This window comes from Myripristis murdjan, chromosome 24, assembly GCF_902150065.1.
Source record: "Myripristis murdjan chromosome 24, fMyrMur1.1, whole genome shotgun sequence".
Classification (NCBI taxonomy): Eukaryota; Metazoa; Chordata; class Actinopteri; order Holocentriformes; family Holocentridae; genus Myripristis; species Myripristis murdjan.
In genome coordinates this window covers 21,718,539-21,736,841 of record NC_044003.1, presented here as the reverse complement: position 1 = coordinate 21,736,841, position 18,303 = coordinate 21,718,539, and the positions used below count along the sequence as shown (strand labels likewise).

The following is an 18,303-nucleotide window of genomic DNA, read 5'->3' as shown; positions in this document are numbered from 1 at the left end:
TTCCTCCTCCACCAAATTTCACAGTCGGCACAATGCAGTCTGAAATGTACCGTTCTCCTGGCAACCTCCAAACCCAGACTCGTCCATCAGATTGCCAGATGGAAAAGCGTGATTCATCACTCCAGAGAACGCGTCTCCACTGCTCTAGAGGCCAGTGGCGGCGTGCTTTACACCATTGCATCCGACGCTTTGCATTGCACTTGGTGATGTGTGGCTTGGCTGCAGCTGCTCGGCCATGGAAACCCATTCCATGAAGCTCTCTGCGTACTGTACTTGGGCTAATCTGAAGGTCACATGAAGTTTGTAGCTCTGTAGCAATTGACTGTGCAGAAAGTCGGCGACCTCTTTGCACTATGCGCTTCAGCATCCGCTGACCCCTCTCCGTCACTTTACGTGGCCTACCACTTCGTGGCTGAGTTGCTGTTGTTCCCAAACGCTTCCATTTTGTTATAATAGAGCTGACAGTTGACTGTGGAATATTTAGGAGCGAGGAAATTTCACGACTGGATTTGTTGCACAGGTGGCATCCTATGACAGTTCCACGCTGGAATTCACTGAGCTCCTGAGAGCGGCCCATTCTTTCACAAATGTCTTGTTTCACAGTCTGCATGCCTGAGTGCTTGATTTTATACACCTGTGGCCAGGCCAAGTGATTAGGACACCTGATTCTGATCATTTGAATGGGTGAGCGAATACTTTTGGTAATATAGTGTAATTTTACATTTCACTGTATTATGCTACATTTGCCATGCATAAGAAGGGCTTACTTTGTCATCCAGTTCCTTTTTGAGTAGCTGGTACTTCCTTTGAAGAAGGGCATGTGTCTTCTCTTTGGTGCTCAGCTGCTCTGCCAGTTTATCACACTCATCTTTCATCCTATCCAACTTGATCTGCAGGGCCCCACACAACTCCTTGTTTGACACTGCATCTGCCTAGAGGGAAGTGTATAGTTTTAACACCATAATAATTTGAGAAAACAAAGATCTCATACAACAACTGTGTTTTTTCAGCTTTTAATAATTTCTATTTTTGAAACCGATTAGTCTGTTATTTGTGTGAATTCCTTGCACAAAAAGGCATCATGGGGTGACAGCAAGCAGTGCAAATTCATTTTAAAAGTTGCCATAATGCGAGAGAGCATTGTATATTGAGCCAAAAACAGATTAATGCCATTGTCAGGCCTCAAAACTAATGGTCTGAGTACTCATGGAATACAGGAATGCACTGCTCAGCTCAACTAGAATTTGCAATGTCAGATTCTGGCCTTAAACATTAGGATTTCAACTACAATCAGCACTTATTACAATGCAAAACTGTGAATATGGTAAAAATGAACTAATAACAATAAGAGGAGGTGGAGGAGAGACAGACAAAGTATTGAAAAACAGAACTGCTGGATGTTTAAGGGAAGAAAAAGATGGAAAATGCAAAATTGGAACTGGAGGGAAGGAGAGTGAGGATTAAGAAAGAGAGACATACAGCGAGAGGGAAGATAGAGAGGAGGGAGGAATCAGGAGTGAGAGGACAAGGACAAGAAAAATAATATTTTAAGCAAATTTTTCTTTGACAGTTGAATATATCAAAACCACAATATACGCTTTTGGCTACGCTGTGTGGATATTGGGTGGGCTTCTTCGGGACATCTGCAGCACCCGCAGGCTGGCTCTTAAAAATATTCCACCAAACGCCCTTGTCCTCACTGCACTTTGAAACGACATCATTACAATGAGCTATGTCAGATATTAATGCCATTCGGCACAGCTAATGGGGTAAACTCAACCATATCAGGGAGGACCATGCCCTTTAAGAAACAATGTACCCATGAGGGCTCATCACTGGAGATATAGGAGGAAGGGTGGGGAGGGAATAAGTCAAGTGGAGTCCCCTATCTCCACCGCTGCCTTGATGATACTACAGGAAAGGGTGAGTTCTGATATCAGACTTTTTAAATATTCACGCTTGGAGCTTTGGAATAGCCATGAGGATACATGGGGCACCACACACCGTTAAGAGCTCAGCTATCCTCGCTTCACCTCTACTTGGAGGACAGAGTCCCGGCCAATGAGGAAAATTGCACTAAATGAGAATTTTGTCTGTGTCTCGCTGAGTCGGAAACATGCCAGATGTTTGGTGGCTGAGGCGTGTTATCATGCACTGAATTTGAAATATGTGCCAATGATACTCAAAATGTCAATTATAGTACACCACGCTCTGTGATCCATGCCATGGTTGACTTCTGACCTTGACGTCTCCAAAGACTTTGAAAATTTGAGCAGGTGTCGCACATAATACATAAATCATGAGTTAAACCGTGCTTTTGTATTTAAGGCCTCGAGGCACGTTTTTGCTTTACATTTTTCTTATTGAGAAAGCATTCTCAGGAGGAGCACTTTTTTATGAAGGTAGCCTACCTTGACCTCCTTGATGTGCGCCTGAATTTCTTCCCGTTCCTCTTGGCAGAGCCTTAGTGTGTCCTGAAGTTCTCGGTCCTTCTTGGTCCTGCTGTTCTCCATCATGGCTTTCATGTTGGCCAGCTCTTTCTGGTGCACCTCCCTCTCCAACTGCAGCTGCTGGCCCAGTGATGCCCTCTCCTCCTGCACCACAGTCAGCTTAGCCTGCAGCTCCGAGTTGCCCTTCTGGAGCTCTTTCTTGGAGCTCTCCTCCTCAGCCAGCTGCTGGGCTAGCTGGGCATGGGCTGAGGTCAGCTCCTTCAGGCTGGCCTGGAGCTCAGCCCGGGCCACCTGGTCCATCTGAGAGCGACGGCTCTGGGTGTCAGTCCGCTCCTCCAACCTTTGGTTCTCCTCTCTGAGCTGTGCCTGGAGGACGGCCTGCCGCTTGGCCTGCTCTTTCAGGATGGACGAGGCCTCCCTGACCTAGAGTGAGAAGTGCTATTCAACTGATCTGATCTACTTCAGTTCCTACATGATGCCCTTTATTATGATGTTCTTTGATGACTCTCATGCTGACATACATATTAGTATATTTTTTTGTTGCAGAAAGTAGATAAATGTCCAAATGTTTTCATTTGAACAATGCTTTAAAGTGAACAAGTCAAATGGGTTAACCAACAGAACTGAATCAGTATCTGGGGTTTGGACTGAACTCCATACAATTAAAAGCCAATACGTTTGTAAGCACAAAAGGAATTTTCAAGACAACTGACATACGCCTAGCTTGGCAACCACTTCACTATTGACTAACTATACTCAAAACATGAGCTTTAATAATGCATATATACACTGTTTACATCCAGCTTCCACCAAGTAAAGAATTTAGAAAAACAGTCTTTGATGACAAACCCACTGCTAGTCAAGGGTGATAATTTTCTGATCACAAAGCCTTCAATTCTGGCAAAAGAGAAATACAGTATCTGCCTTGAGGTCGGTGACTGAGGTGTGGCCACAAGTGCAACACAGCTGAAAGTTTCAGCCCACAGAGAGCAGTGCAACAGTGTTTTTTTTTCTTCATCTTATAAGTATCATTTAAAGCTCCAATCCAAAATTTACACAATACCCCTGTGGTCAAAAATGGCTGAGCTGACATAGTTTGAATTGCTAATAGATTCAAATTAGCTGAGTCTACATGGTCCACATTTTATTAAGCAAACCACGTCTTCGTTTATGACTTCGTTAAGTGCATAAGGAGTGCAGGCCATATCGACTTTACAGCTGCTTGGGACTTGCACAAATTGTGTTTTATGGGATCAGTGACAAATGATATGAATCACTGGTCCTATCAGTTGTGATAAACTATTGATATCATACTTTGGTGATCCATATTCATTTGAATCGGGAATTTCTGGATGTACAATCCCAATCCTCACCTCCTGCATTTCCTGCTCCAAGGAAAGTTGGCGCTGGCAGGTCTCGGACAACTCCACATCTTTGCGGTGGAGCTCCTCCTCCCGCTGGGCCAAACGGCCGAGGATCTCAGTGAGCTCCCTGCGGACCGCCTCGGTCTGCTGGCTCAGCGCCTTCAGCTGAGCCTGGGAGCTCTCCTTCTCCCTGGTTGCCTGGAGGGAGACAGAGGGAGCAGGAACAGGAGAGAGAGAGAGAGAGACAGAGAGAGAGAGAGACAGAGAGACGGAGGGAGAGGGAGAGAGACAGAGAGGAATAGGGGAGTGAAGAGTGACAAAGGGGGAGGAAATAGAAGATGGTGAACAAAGAAGAGCTCTCAGAATAATGATGAGAGTGAGAGAAAGAGACAGAGAGAGACAGAGAAGGAGAAACATGTGCACTACCAGCTCCTGATAGGAAAATGCTAGCACTCAGCTGCCTGATAAGGGACAATGGTCAGGTCTGTTCAAGGCAGATTGGTTCTAATACTCTGGCTTTGACTCAAATTTGCAGAGACTTTGCTGGAGCTCAGCGCCTAATCATTTAATTGAGCACTTAATTCTCCCTCCTAATTCATTAAGGGGGCAGAAATGATTTTGTAATTAATTCGGCTCACGTCGAGTGTGCCAGGTGGGAGTCTGTCTGTCTGTCTGTGAGGCGGAAGGCTGCTGACTGAGAGTTTGGAGGTGACTCATTCACTTCAAATGGGATGGGGCTCACTGCGAGGTGACTTTCAAGCTAGTAATAATAGTCAGTCATTAATTATTAACTAAGGACAACCACTATAATATACAGTGCTTTGCAAAGTACTCAAGCCCCTTGACTTTTTGTACATTTTATTGTACTACTAAGTTATTTCAAATTGCATTTATGCAGGAGTTCTAGTCTACGATCGATGCAAAGTCTTCTATCAAAGAGAAAACTAGAAAAAAGCTGTTCCTAATTCCCTATCATTTGTTACTTAGATGTCTGTTTAGAATAATTTCCTTTCAAACATTTGTTATCTTTTTTTCTTGGAGGGCAGACACCAAGTTCCCTCACTGTATGCCAGTGGGACTGTATGGGATTTAAAGTTCCTTTATCGATGAAATTATACTTTCCTTTTCAGTCACTACAGCTGAAAATACACTAGATGCAGTTTCAAAGGCTTTTAAGTCCATTTATTTTTTTATTTTATTATTATTTTTTTTTTTTTTACAATAGAAGTCGCCATCTGCATTTTCATGTTGGTGGGAGTGTGATGATTTATTTTATCTGTAACTTCAACTCAAATGTCAAATCATACTGTATAAATATTGTAAATTGATTAAATAAAAGTATAACTTTGTTCAGAACCTCAGAATTGTTAAATGTGACAAATCAGATATGAAGAGTAAAGTTTTACTGGTGTGGCAGGTCAGCCTAAAAGGGGTGAATACTTATGCAACCTCTCATTCTCTGTAATTGCAACATTAAACTCTAATATTATTTTCTGCAATTTTGTTTTACCGCTGACAAAATGCCTTGTGGAGAACTCAAACTAAAAATCCTGAATAAATATTACTGAAATGAATATCACAATATATACAAAATGTCTACTTAATACTTACACTAGGCACTGTATAAAAAAAATACTATTCAATAAGCTTAGCGGCACCAATGGCTCCTCACAACTCATACAACAATGAAAAGGTCACAATAGATGATGGGTGGGCGTAAACATATAGGGACAGACATTTCGGGAAAAAAAAAAAAAGAAAATGAATTATGGTGAATAATCCATCCAGTGACAAAGCATTTTTGACAGGTTGCAGGCTACTCTACAGCCAACAATCTTGAACCCTGTATATATAACCACTCATAAGTATTTTTGGCTACAAACATGTAGAGTACCAGTGCCTTCTATAACATTGCAATGCACTGCAAAATGATGGAACAAGCCTTTACTGTCCAACCAAGGCAGGGAAATTGTCTTTGGCCTCACAAGATAAAATGTCACAGCATAACATGCGTTTTAGCAGGTCTTTAAGCTAAGTACTGAGTTTTACAATATAAAGGAAATTGAAATGAGGTGAGTTTTACCTGTTACCAGGATTTTCTTTATTTAAAAAAAAAATAAATAAATAATAAAAAGCAGTGATGAGGATGATCACACAGCTTGTAAACAGTCACTTAACTCAAGGTGATTCTCTGAACCAGCTAAATTCTAGTGTGAAATGTTCTCAAGCCAAAGGCAGAATTCCTTCACTAAAAATTCATGATATATATTTTAGGTCCTAATAGAAGGTGTTACATTTTTAAAATGTGGACAGACACCCACTATTTTAAAGGTTGTCAGTTACTGAGCAGTGGCCATGGAACAGGCGTTTTGTAGCCAGTGGAAGCTTTAGGGTGAAAAGCAACGTAATAAATGCATCTCCCTTAGCAGACCTGTGTAGCCTTGTTGGTATGGAGTTGAGATTGCGCCCTTGCCTCATCCAGCTCCTTCTGCAGCCTCCTGCACTTCGCCCTCCACTGGCGTACTGCCTCCTGGGCCCTGGTCTTCAACTCATCTCTGCTCCTTGTGCTCTCCTGGAGCAGTGCCTCCGTCTCTGTCTTCTCCGCCTGTCCTTGGTGCTGGCACGATGAATGAATTAATGAATAAAGGGTTTTTTTTCACTATTTATCATATCTACCTGTATTTCTCAAACCATACTCTGGGATCTAAAACATCTCTAGGGCTTCACTCTGACAGATCTCCATCTGACAAAATTTGTTTTTGCTGTTGTTTGCATCAAGATTGTGTAAGCCCACAAGACTGAGGTGCTAAATGTGTCTTATTGGAGGCCCAAGCTGGAAAAAATTCCTTTAACTGCAATCAGCATACCTTGATTAGAAAATAAAATTACCCATCCCTTGTTAGATCATTCTCCGACACAGTACCCAATCAAAATACCTGGATGTCCTTTAACTGCTCAAGCATACGTAGCTGCTGTTGCTCCCGCCGTGCTAGGTCTGATGACAATTCCTAGGGGAAAGAAAGGAGGAAGGTTATGAGGAGGAAGCATGCGTGTGCATTTGTGTGAGTGCTGATGGGTGGAGAAAAGGAGGAAGGTGGGAGAGAGGATACCATGTGAGGATGGAAAAGGAGCTGAGCACCGCAAGTGTGGAAGACGGAGAGGGAGATGGCAGCGGTTCAAAAAAGAAGAGTGGAAAAAGGAGGGATGAGGAAATTTAAGCAGAGGAAAGATAAATAAAGAGAAGGGGAGAATGTCAGGAAAAAAAATAGGGCAGCAGGCAAAGAGAGAGAAAGAGAGAGAGAGGTCAAAAAAGGGTAAAGCTATGTTTACATGCAGGCTACAATTGGATTATCTGCAAGGCTGGTCTGAAAAATAGTCTGAGAGTTGCACCAGATTAACTTCACATCCATGAGAAAATCACAATCACTTTGAAGTTTAAAGCAGGGACAAGTTAGTTTACCCTGGTACAGTTGAGGTATTTATACTGGATTAGATTATGTCAGTTACGAGTAATTAGTCATAGGCCGATTAGTCATAGACCTATTAGCCTGTATGTAAATAAACTTAGAAAAGCTGAATCTGCCTCCCTATTCTCCTCATTACATTTTCTTTTTGCTCATTTGCCGTAAAAATGAAACGTTTCCAGCAACTATTTTGATCTCGACACAAAAACCATAAAAGCCGCCCCAGGTGATACATGCAAACACCCACTTCATCTTTTAACACCTACTCGGCAATAGAAGAAGCAGGGGAGTTTAAACACATTTTTCGGTGAAAGAAACATCGGAGATTGCAGAACTGTGCCAATGCTTAAAGTGCAGCTATTTCTACTAACATTTTATTGATACCAGCTGTAGCCTTGAATAGTGCTGCTGAGCGAGGAAGGGGGTGTTTTTCGGCGGAGGCGAGGGGGTTATGTCTCGTTACAGTGATGGAAGTGACAGATTGCACCAGTGTGAGAAGATTAAATGACTGCTGGTTGACTTCTGATCTCCTATTCCAACTGTCACTTCTTCTGACGATTTTAAGAGGATCAAGTGGCATGGAGCTGGCTGAGGATGCAACCATGGATGAGAGGCAGCCGACAAACTGAAATAACCCGGTTCTGGATGCAAGCGTTAACACGCACCGACTCGCACACAACCTTGCGTGTTCATTTGCACTCAAGCTGAGATTTTTTTCTTTCCTCCCCAGTTTCCCCAGTTATTCTTATTCTAGGGAAGACATGGAGGCTCATCTTCCTTCTTTCTTACAGAAATATCCGCTTTCACGCAGTGGCACAAGCTTTTTAAACACACACCTCAACCTGGATGCTGAGCTGGAGCTTCTCCTTCTCCTTGCGGTCCAGAGCCCTCTTCAGTTCTTCCACCTCACTGAGGACTGAGGCCTTCCGTAACTGGGCTCGCAGCTCCACAACTTCTTTTTCTAGGTCTGAATGATCTACACACACACACACACACACACACACACACAAAGACCACATATGAAGTCAGAGTGGGTCAGACTGATGGGTGAGGGAATTAAATAAATAAATAGCATCTTATGAGACGCCAATCAAACGTATGTAGACTGTAGACTATATGAGTAGATTGCCCTTGCACACTTATTTCAACATTACTTAAAAAATCATTACCTAACCACCCTAATATTTTGTCCACGCACATGTTATGCTAATCACTTCACTTGGGGGCAGACTAAATGTCGGTGGGCGCGTTGAGAATGTGAATGAAGTGGTGTGAGATGTGAATGAAGCAGAAATCTCCAAACTAACTATACTGATGGATATATTGTGGCAAAACTAGTAGGTGATGTGATGCCACCATCACATCCTACTACCATCGTATATTCAGAGAATTAAAAACAACAGCTTCTAAATCTGCTTAAACCTGCTGTTGGATATCTAACCACTATTATAGAACTAGAAAGTCCACCATAAGGATCTGTCATTTTTAAGCTTTTGAGAGCCTATTGATGCCCTGAAATCAATATCATTACAGCAGGGTACTGAAAAGTATAATTTTTTATACTTTTCCTTAAACTCATCCCAATCTTTTCTGCTCTTATCACCATATCTTTGACTCGCTTCTCTTTCTGTGCTATAGCCCGATCAATTCTCTGTCCTTCCCCCAAGACTCATACAACCTTCACTCCACTGTCTCTACACTTGCTGCCTTTCCATCACAGGCCTCCTGACACGCTACCTTTCTCAAGAGCTGTATTGACAAATAATCTTTAATAATTAATGTATTAGTAACCTGTAATTTCTAAAGACACAGTTTCACATCACCTCAACTCCTGATTCATGGTCAGCGTCATCATGTAGATGACTGTGTCAACACAGAGACACACACATTCTTCAACATTTTATTAGCAGGGCTGGGTATCAAAATTAAGTACTTTTATGGTCCATTAAATGCCTTGCTAATACAAAATATTGGACAAAGGAGGTGTATTTCAGTACCATGTTGGTTTCAATTGTTTTGATAGGTCATTAACAACAAGCCGCCCCCACACGCGCATCATATGCTGTTGTGAAAACAGAATCACAGGTGACAAAATCAAATAACACACTGCTGACGAAGAAAGTCAACACAGCAAAAACATACAGGGAGAAAGAGACAGAATGAGACAGGGCGGGGCAAGCAGGTGTAGGTGTTTGTGTGTGTGTGTGTGTGTGTGTGTGCACATGAGTATGTGGGAGGGCAAGCAACATGAGCAAATTACAATAGTTTGAATAAAATCTCTAACTTAAGGTGGACAATTAACTAGAATTAAAAGGGTGAACCAACCCCCACATCCCTGCCACAGTTACAGTGTATTCTGTGGGACACACTGAATCTTACTGTGATTATTTTGCTGAATACTGCAATTCCAATATAAGCTGAACAGTGACTGATTTTTCAGTAACTGAAGTTTTTTGGCAAACAAGAAACATTTTTAATTAAAGACTGAGCTGTTGTTTTGGTTTTTTATAGAAGGGCTCAGCATTAAAGATCCACATTTAGGAGTCTATTTTGAGCAATCAATCTGAAAAAATAACTACAGCCTCACGTGATTTGAAAATTTAAGTTGTTTGTTTTGCAAATTCCAGTGATGGAAACACCTTTTCTATCACTGTATTCCCATCCTCTCTCCTCCTGTCTCCCCCCACCAGCTCTCACCCCCATAATATCAAGCTATATTCAGTACCTGGCCCTCTCCCTCCGCGTCCTCCCCCTCTCTCCTCCCTGTCAGCATGCTGGGCATGCGACTGAGCGGTGAGCTGAGAGATTTCCATTCGGGCCCTCTGAAGCTCCATCCTCTCCTTCCCCGTCCTTAACAGTTCAGTGCGCATGTCCTCCACCTACGGGTCAGGAACCGCATAAGACGGCACAGATAAGGACATCTGACTCTCTGACTTTGGGTCAAACAACTCTGCATAACTTTCCGGTTCGGGTCATTGGGTTTATTGTGCACACAAGCACATGCACACAAACCTGTTGGAGGAGGGAGTCTCTGCTACCCTCTGACTGCTCCAGCTGTCTCCTCACTCTCTCCAGCTCCTGCTCCATCTGAGGATTGTGTAACAGAAAAAAAAAACAATGTTAGGACAAGCCGTAGTGCAGTGATGTTATGGACGCTGATCCATTCCCTAGTGAGATTTATGCAAAATTTCCAAATGTGCATCATCTATAGGCCTACATTTAGCTAAACGGCATCTACCATATATGGAATTTGCATTAAGTATGTAATACAATTTGTTTGCATTTACTTCCGAAGAAAAGCCCCCCACTAGGTCCTTCAAAACAGCTATTAGAGTAGAGGAACAGTTATGAAACTGTTTGAGAGGAGCTGCAGGTAATTTTCAGCTGAATAGTTTTGTGCTATATTAACTGCATTGGTAACAATTTAAATGCTAACTATTTCTGCTGCCAGTTTCAGAGTAGCAAAAAAATTATGCAAGAACTTTGTTGGGGGCAGACTTCCACAACTTTTATTCATGATAAATCACACAACTTTTTTTTTTTTTTTTTTTTTAATATCAAAAGCATACCTTTAACACCGCATGCACTCACTGCAGCTAAACAAACCTTGATCTTCTCCCTTTCTGACTTCAGCAGCCTGGCCTTGACATCCTCCTCTCTCTCCTGTGTGTGGTGTCTGCCCAACGCCTATACAATACACATACAGAGTATATAAGCCACAGAATGTATTATCATGGCACACACAAATAAAAAGTACTGGAAGAGCACAATGTAAGAGCTGTTCTTGAGAGAGTAGAAAGCATCCATCTAGTGTTCTTGGAGCAAAATTCTGGCATCACAGTGGATTTGTAGAGATCAATCCCACTCATTCTGTGCAGGCTGGGGTGATGAATTACCGGCTGCTAGCAATAACATCCACCCTAGTGACTCATCATCTACTTGATTCACATCACAGCAAGCCCACCGGTGGGGAATAAACGTGCCCTCTGCTCTCCCTCCTCTCCTGCTCTTTAGTAGTAGAAGAGATTATTTTCCTCTTCATTTCCTCTCGCTTGTTTATTTACCCTTAATTTTGGACGAATGCATTATTTCCCATTGCCCCGGGCCCCGCTGGTGTCCCATTAGGGCACTGCTGTGGAGAGGGATGCAAATGAATCAGTAGCTACTATCATCACACACTGTGTGGAAAATGGGAAGTCTGTAGCTTACAAAAGTTATCTATCTACAAATATACAGCGCCCCTCTGTGGTACACTAATAAAGTGCAGGAGATTGAATAGTACAGTCTGCTCTCTAAGATATGGCTTAAACAATAAATTTGCTCACAGGGTGCTGACTGCACAGGAGCTGCAACCATTAGAAAAATAATTGATTAGTTGCCAACTATTAAATTAAGGACCAATTATGCTGATAATTGCTAAATTGACTTATATTTAAGAAGAATATTTCCAAATTCCCTGCTTCCAGCTTCTCTAATATGAATATTTTCTGGTTTCTCTAGTCGTCTATGACAGTAAACTAAATATTTTTGGGCTGTAGACCGTTGGTTGGGACAAAATAAGACATTTAAGAACTTCACGTGTAGGAAAATGTGATCAAAATTTTTCACTGTTTTCTGACATTTTATGGACCAAAAAATGATCAGTTAATTGAGAAAATAATCAACAGATTAATCAATAATAAATGTAATTGTTAGTTGCAGCTCTTAACTACACTCCTAACAGCTAAATCCTCTCTAAGAATTATTGTCAATACATTTTAGTGTAATGGTTATTATGAAATTGTGACTATGTGCAGACAGGAGGCAAACTGAAGTTCAAAGTGTTACTTTTTACTTGATGATGCCACTTGCCACAACAGTAAAACAGATCCTCCACATATTTACATTACACAATTCACATTTATTAGGTCAAGCATTCACTCTACATAACCTTCGCTCATGCAAAATTGGTTTGATAAATGTAAATGAACGACTTAAGTGTGAAGCGAAGTAGAGAATCAGAATCAGACACTTTATTGATCCCTGAGGGGTAATTAGGTAATTGATAGAGGTATTCACTGTCACAGGCAATTATCATTGGTGATTAGTGACACCTTTCTTGAATTCTTTTTTAAAGAGGAGTGATAACTTGCAGCCAGAAGAACTTATATTTTGTGAATCTGGTATTAATATGCTCCCCATGGACACTTTTTTCCCCATTTGAAATACTAAGTTGGAGTTAATTTACAGACTAGAGGAAAGCAGGGAAGTCCTGCTTATTGGCTTTTGCTTTTCTGCATTAGGCAAATGTCTATCTGAAGTTGTACTAACTGGAGTAAAGTTGGAACCAATCGTGTGGTTCACCCCCGTCAATTCACTTTTAATTTGCACTGGCTCTTTTTTGCATTCTATCTGAATATCAGAGCAGGGATGAGACGGAAAAAACATGTCACCTCCTGCAGCTCGTCAGACGTGGCCACTCGCTGATCGGGCCTTCTTTGTCTATCTGTGCTCTGTCGTTCGGTGTGCATTTCCCTCTCCAGCTCTTGTAGACGCCGCTCCACATGAGATGACACCTGCAGACAGCAAGACAGAGGACGTCGTGGGTCACGCAAACAGCACAGCGGCAGGGATGGCAGTGAGACAACATGACAAATGAGACGTCAGAAAATTATGGAAGGGGGGAAGGTTGTTTAGAACTGAATAAAAAAGTCATGTCCATGCAATGTAATTAGGAAAAATCACATCTACTGGAGTATGACTACCAACTCCTAACACCGCAGTTATGGATACAGAAAACATTACAACATAAAGTGTGTTGGAAAACAAAGAAAAGATCTCTTTTTGCACAGTCTCACTTAATGCTGAGTCAGTGAGCATTTCATTCCTTGACTGGACATAGTTCAACAAACTCCTGTGCAGCTGCCAACTGGACCAATCAGATCCACTTCAGCATCTGTCAATCAATCAGCAGGTTCTGAAAAATGTTGCAATGGATATTCTGTGAGACAGTAATCATCTCTGGCAACCCTAGTAGGTATGCAAGCGAAAGTGAGCTTGTGTTTCATGATTGTGTACGTCAGTGACAATGTGTGTGGGTGTGTGTGTTGAGGGGTTGAGATGATAGAGACATATAAAGACATAAAGCAGAAGACGTCTGAAATCAATTGTCTATCCAAAGTCTAAAAAATATAGTTTTTCTCTATGTTTTATGAACCTAACATTTTTGTCATATGTATCATAACGGTTTGCTATTTTAGTGCTTAAAATGCAATGAAACGAGTAGATATTAAATATTTTACATGACAAAAAGTGGTTAGAATACAAAATGCCAAAAAGGAAGATGTACTTCTCCATGTGTTTCATTTATTTTTCATCACCATCTCCATGTTCTGGAAATATTCAAAGAGGAAAAACCTGCATGCTGCTTTAAAATATGCCCGATATTGATGTTGAAGTCTTTTCTTCACTCACTTACCCACCTCCCATTTTTTAAACAGGAATCCTTTAAAGCCCTAGTTAAATGCTTAAGCCCTCGTATGATCAGTGTGAGAGTTAGTCACAATTAGTATTTTGAAGTGTCATCATGTGGAAGAAAGCATCTGTCCCTGGCTGTTGTGTATTCCGTGAGTAAACATATTTACATATTTTGTGCTTAGTGGCCTTCACTCAGTGAGGAACCTTGACGTGACGTCCTTAAATTCAGGATGCTTCCTCTTTTCTTATGGTGTCCATAGAACTAGACGGCGACAAGAGTGAACAAGATAGCTAGAACTTACCGAGTCCTGGGTCTGGGAAGTTGTCAAGTGCTCTGTCAGGTTCTCCATCGCTCGCCTGATGTCAATATCAGATCTACAAAAACAGACAAACCAAGAAAATATATACAAATAGTTTCAAATAGTTTAGTTTAAAATTAGAATAATATGTAGGTGGGTCAATTTGGTTTGGTCAACAGAAATATGACTTTTAAGCTGTTTGAGTTGAGCCTTTTGCCTCTCCAGCACCGTCTCTTTAAGGTTCCTGTGTCATTTTATCAGTTTCTCATCCGGGCATTGGAAAGCTGGGCACAGATTTTCCAGGTTTTCCAGAAACCTGTCTCTACACAGTGGATATCAAAAATGGAGCCTGGGCCATTATCCCATGGCCTAAACAGGAGTGTGCAGGGAAGTAGGAAGTTCCCTTGCAATTTGAATGAGATTGAACTCTTCTGAGAAGAAGAATGGTATAAAATTCTAACATTCATGTGTGCTGATTTAATAGACTTATCCATACAGACTTACAGCTGTTAACAAAGTAAAATGTGCTTCTAGCGCCAATTTAAGGGCATGCATACTTAAACAACCAAGGTCATTTAGTTTTCCATTTTAATACATTATCACAAATGAGCAGCCTTTTTACCTTGACTTTGATGGTTATGAATTTAAGTGAAGAAAGTATAATTTAACGAGTTTTCATTTCAGGCCCCCAGGCAATTAAACTTTAATATTTGAGAGGGTGTGTAGAATTTTAATATCCACAGTACAAATATGTAAATATACCATAACCTTTTGCTCACAGTGTATGGCACCTGACACCATTTCAGACTGAAGTATTCAAATTCTCCAGGCTAGTTGGACAGAGACTCCAACCTATTTGTTTCCAAACATAAACTTGTCTTGAAAGATTAGAGAATGTGTGGTGAATTTAGAGATGTCTCAAGGTTGAGCCCTTCATGGATACCTGTTCCTCCTGAGGATTTCTTTGTCCAGGTCAACTGACAGCCTTTGCTGGTTACACTGGAGGTCCCTCAAATTCTGGTGTAAAACATGAATCTAGGAAAGACAGCAACAGACAGATGTTGGAGTGAGAACAAGCAACGTGAGCAGCCTTCACTGCCTTGTCAGAGATGCATATTTATTGCCACCCGTGTGTACAGTAAATCAAAAACCAAAGAGGCTCTCCTACACAAACTCTCTTTTTCTGTATGATGAACATATCAATGTAAACAAATTGTCATTTAAAATAAACTGTTAGAGCACCTTTAAGATTAAAGTGACACAATGTCCTATTTCTGCTGTTGATTCAGTGCACCCTCTTGTGGCAGCTTTTGGCAACCACATGACAAAAAAGAGTGGCACTGATTGGCAGCTGGTCTCACTGCATCCCTTACATCATCTCCTGTCCGGCTGGCATCCTTGAAGCGAACAGTGGCTGAGTGAGACCTCCTCCTCCTTCCTGGAGCACCAGTATAGTCCTTCAGCGGAGAGGTGGGGTAGAAACGCTGGCTATCTGGAAACCCACATGTGCAGTTGTTGTAAAATGTTTGGGGACAAAAGTTTATATTCACTGATACGTGATAAAGAAAAGAAAAAAAGAGACCAGAGTCATACCATTCTTCAAACCCTCTCTAAGGTCCTACACAGATTTAGATTTGTATAATCTGGGATTTTCGTATGTCACATTAACATGGTGTGACATAAGTGCGATCTTGTCCTGGTTTGAGAGTCTGTATGACAGTTAAGGGATGCAATTTTCAAAGTTTTGTATGTAACTATCTTATGAAAGCAGAAGAATTAGAATCAGAATCAGCTTTATTGGCCAAGTATGCGTTCACATACAAGGAATTTGACTGCGGTAAACTCCGGTAAAAAAGCAGCAATAATCATTCCTACTATATTGTCACAATATCAGCATCAAGGTATTCAGTCCAATATATCATCATATTTAATTTAAAATCAAATATGGTTGGGAAAGATCTCTCCCAACCATAGTTACTGGCTAATGTGCAGATGATAACACTGGCTCAAATTGAATCAGGGTTTTAAATTTTGGCTAGTGATTATTTGTAATAGCCTGAAGTGAGCCCATTTCATCTTTTGGACAAGGAAGATACTAACCGCAGGCTCACATGCTTGCAAAATTTCCGTAACTGAATTGAGGTGTCACCAAAATTAGTCACTCGAATTAGCAATTTATAACCTAGTACTGGCAGGGGGGGTGAGGTATCATTTTACTTTTATTATTTATCTCTGTGTAAATTATTCCAAACTAAAATTGTACCAGAATATAACTGCGAGAGCTTTTGTTTCATTCCTCCTACCTGAGCCCGAACAAGCCTCCAGGTCACTAGTATGCAGAGTGGAGGCTGAGGCACTCCGAGCCCCGAGGGATCGACTCAGCCTCTGTGCCTGCAGCTGACTGATAGACTCCTCCAGGTTCTCCTTAAGCTGGTGCAGGAAAGTATGTGCGTCATCGATAAACCGAGAAAACAGGAAATAACTTAATAAAGGAAAGCAACAAAAACAGAAATCCAGGAACTGGTCAAATATGAAGTTAACCAAGATCCTGGAAAAAAACATAAAATGAAAATCACATTCCTTGAAGGGCAACCGAAGATGAAGAGATCCATAGGAGGGGAGTCAAAGTCTGAAAAAATATCTCAGTGATTATATTCAGTTGAGTTAAAATGTATTCTCTAGTGGTGACCCACCACATTTTACAATACATTTTAAATACTGATATTAAATATTTGAAGTGTGGACTGAACAATCAGCATCAATCTGAACCACCACTGGGAGAAATAATTTATCTTTAAAAGGGCAATGAGTGGGTTAGTAAATTGAACTGATGTCTCACCAGTGCCATGGCTTCAGCCTGATCATCTGCATGCTCTGTGTACTGACCCAGCATCCGGTCTACTTTGTTCAAGTTCCTGCTGGTATCCTTCCAGATACAGACGCAAAAAATTAAACATGAAGCATCTTTATAAGCCAATACAGACTATAAAATAAGTACATATACACTTTTAGAGACTCTTTGGTGCTGATATTGATGGTTTGGTGGTAGAAGACTGAGCACATCGCATTAACAAAATATGCAAATAATACTACACCGCCAGTACTACTACTACCAACTGTAATAATGAACTTAATTTGTAAAGTAGCTTTTTAAAAACAAAGTTTAGGCGACAAAGTGCTTTATAAAGATAAAGCTAAGATAAAGACTAACACTTGACACAAAAGCAAAAGACAAAAACTGGCCAAAGACTACAAATAAGGGAAAAAAGAGCAATTTCAAGACTTGCTACAAAAAGCAACTATATAAAAACTGTTTAAGAGTACAATGGTGTATGATATCTGTTTGGCTCCAGATGAAACTGGACAGGCAGTGGGCATGACAGGAGACTTCCACGTGAGGCTACAATAACCTAAGTGAGAATGAATAAATGCATGAATGACCTTGCAGACAGCAGTGGTTTGGTTTTCCAAATAACTCTCAGCTGCACAAAACATGATTGCACAGTGCTTTCAATCTACTAGCAAAGGTTTTAACTGACATCAATTTGCTAAGCTTCTTCTTAACTGCAGGCTTCACAAAGTCTCTCCTATTGACTTTAGAGTGTACTCAAAGAGTCAGGTGCCCTGAAAAGAACAATTTTCAGATTTGCTGTCAGTGAGCTGTAGAAACTTCGTGGACATCCAGCGCTTGATGTCTGAGAGTCTCTCAAGGCTGTCAAGACAGTGGAGTAATGGGATGGTATAGCAGTGTGTTTTTCAAATAACAGTGAAATGAAGTGTTATGTTTGTGGATAGTAAAGCCAAGGCTCAACATGTACAGAACTAAAAATGAACCCTGTGGGAGGAGGAGGACATATTGCCTACTGTGATCAACAATGGAGGAACAAACTGAAATGCCAACCAAACGACTGACACAGTCAAGAAGAATTGCATGATCACTGCATCAAGTGCAGCAATCAGATTTACAAGAGCTCATACTGCACAATCGAAAAAGGTCAGGTGTGACTCTCAGATGATAATGAAAATACTCCCACACTCACAAAAACAAACTCTGCATCTTTACTTTATTTATCTTTATTTATCTAAGTCTGAATCATCCAACCTGTCTCAAGACATTTCTAGTCTTGAGTAAATTTCGATGACTGAAACACCGGAGATAGGAATATAGTCATATGAAATCGTGGGGTTCAATTTATCTTTCTTATGTGTGGATGAAACCACTGCATGCTTCAAACTGGCTGGGAGAATTCCAGAGGTCAGACAGCTGCTG

General features: G+C 41.1%; 1 protein-coding gene across 1 annotated transcript in view; it reads right to left on the bottom strand.

The window, feature by feature from the left end:
* Positions 1-18,303, bottom strand: part of cep128 (centrosomal protein 128) — a 44,786-nt gene that overhangs the window by 25,304 nt on the left and 1,179 nt on the right. The window contains exons 2-16 of the mRNA XM_030047044.1: positions 16,873-16,959; positions 16,337-16,463; positions 15,407-15,525; positions 14,977-15,068; positions 14,037-14,109; positions 12,711-12,833; positions 10,885-10,965; positions 10,291-10,365; positions 10,004-10,157; positions 8,115-8,254; positions 6,751-6,822; positions 6,246-6,431; positions 3,824-4,012; positions 2,412-2,873; positions 768-932 (exon numbers count right to left, since the gene is read on the bottom strand). Coding sequence (XP_029902904.1) covers positions 768-932; positions 2,412-2,873; positions 3,824-4,012; positions 6,246-6,431; positions 6,751-6,822; positions 8,115-8,254; positions 10,004-10,157; positions 10,291-10,365; positions 10,885-10,965; positions 12,711-12,833; positions 14,037-14,109; positions 14,977-15,068; positions 15,407-15,525; positions 16,337-16,463; positions 16,873-16,959 — 2,145 coding nt within the window. The remainder of the gene's footprint in view (positions 1-767; positions 933-2,411; positions 2,874-3,823; positions 4,013-6,245; positions 6,432-6,750; positions 6,823-8,114; positions 8,255-10,003; positions 10,158-10,290; positions 10,366-10,884; positions 10,966-12,710; positions 12,834-14,036; positions 14,110-14,976; positions 15,069-15,406; positions 15,526-16,336; positions 16,464-16,872; positions 16,960-18,303) is intronic.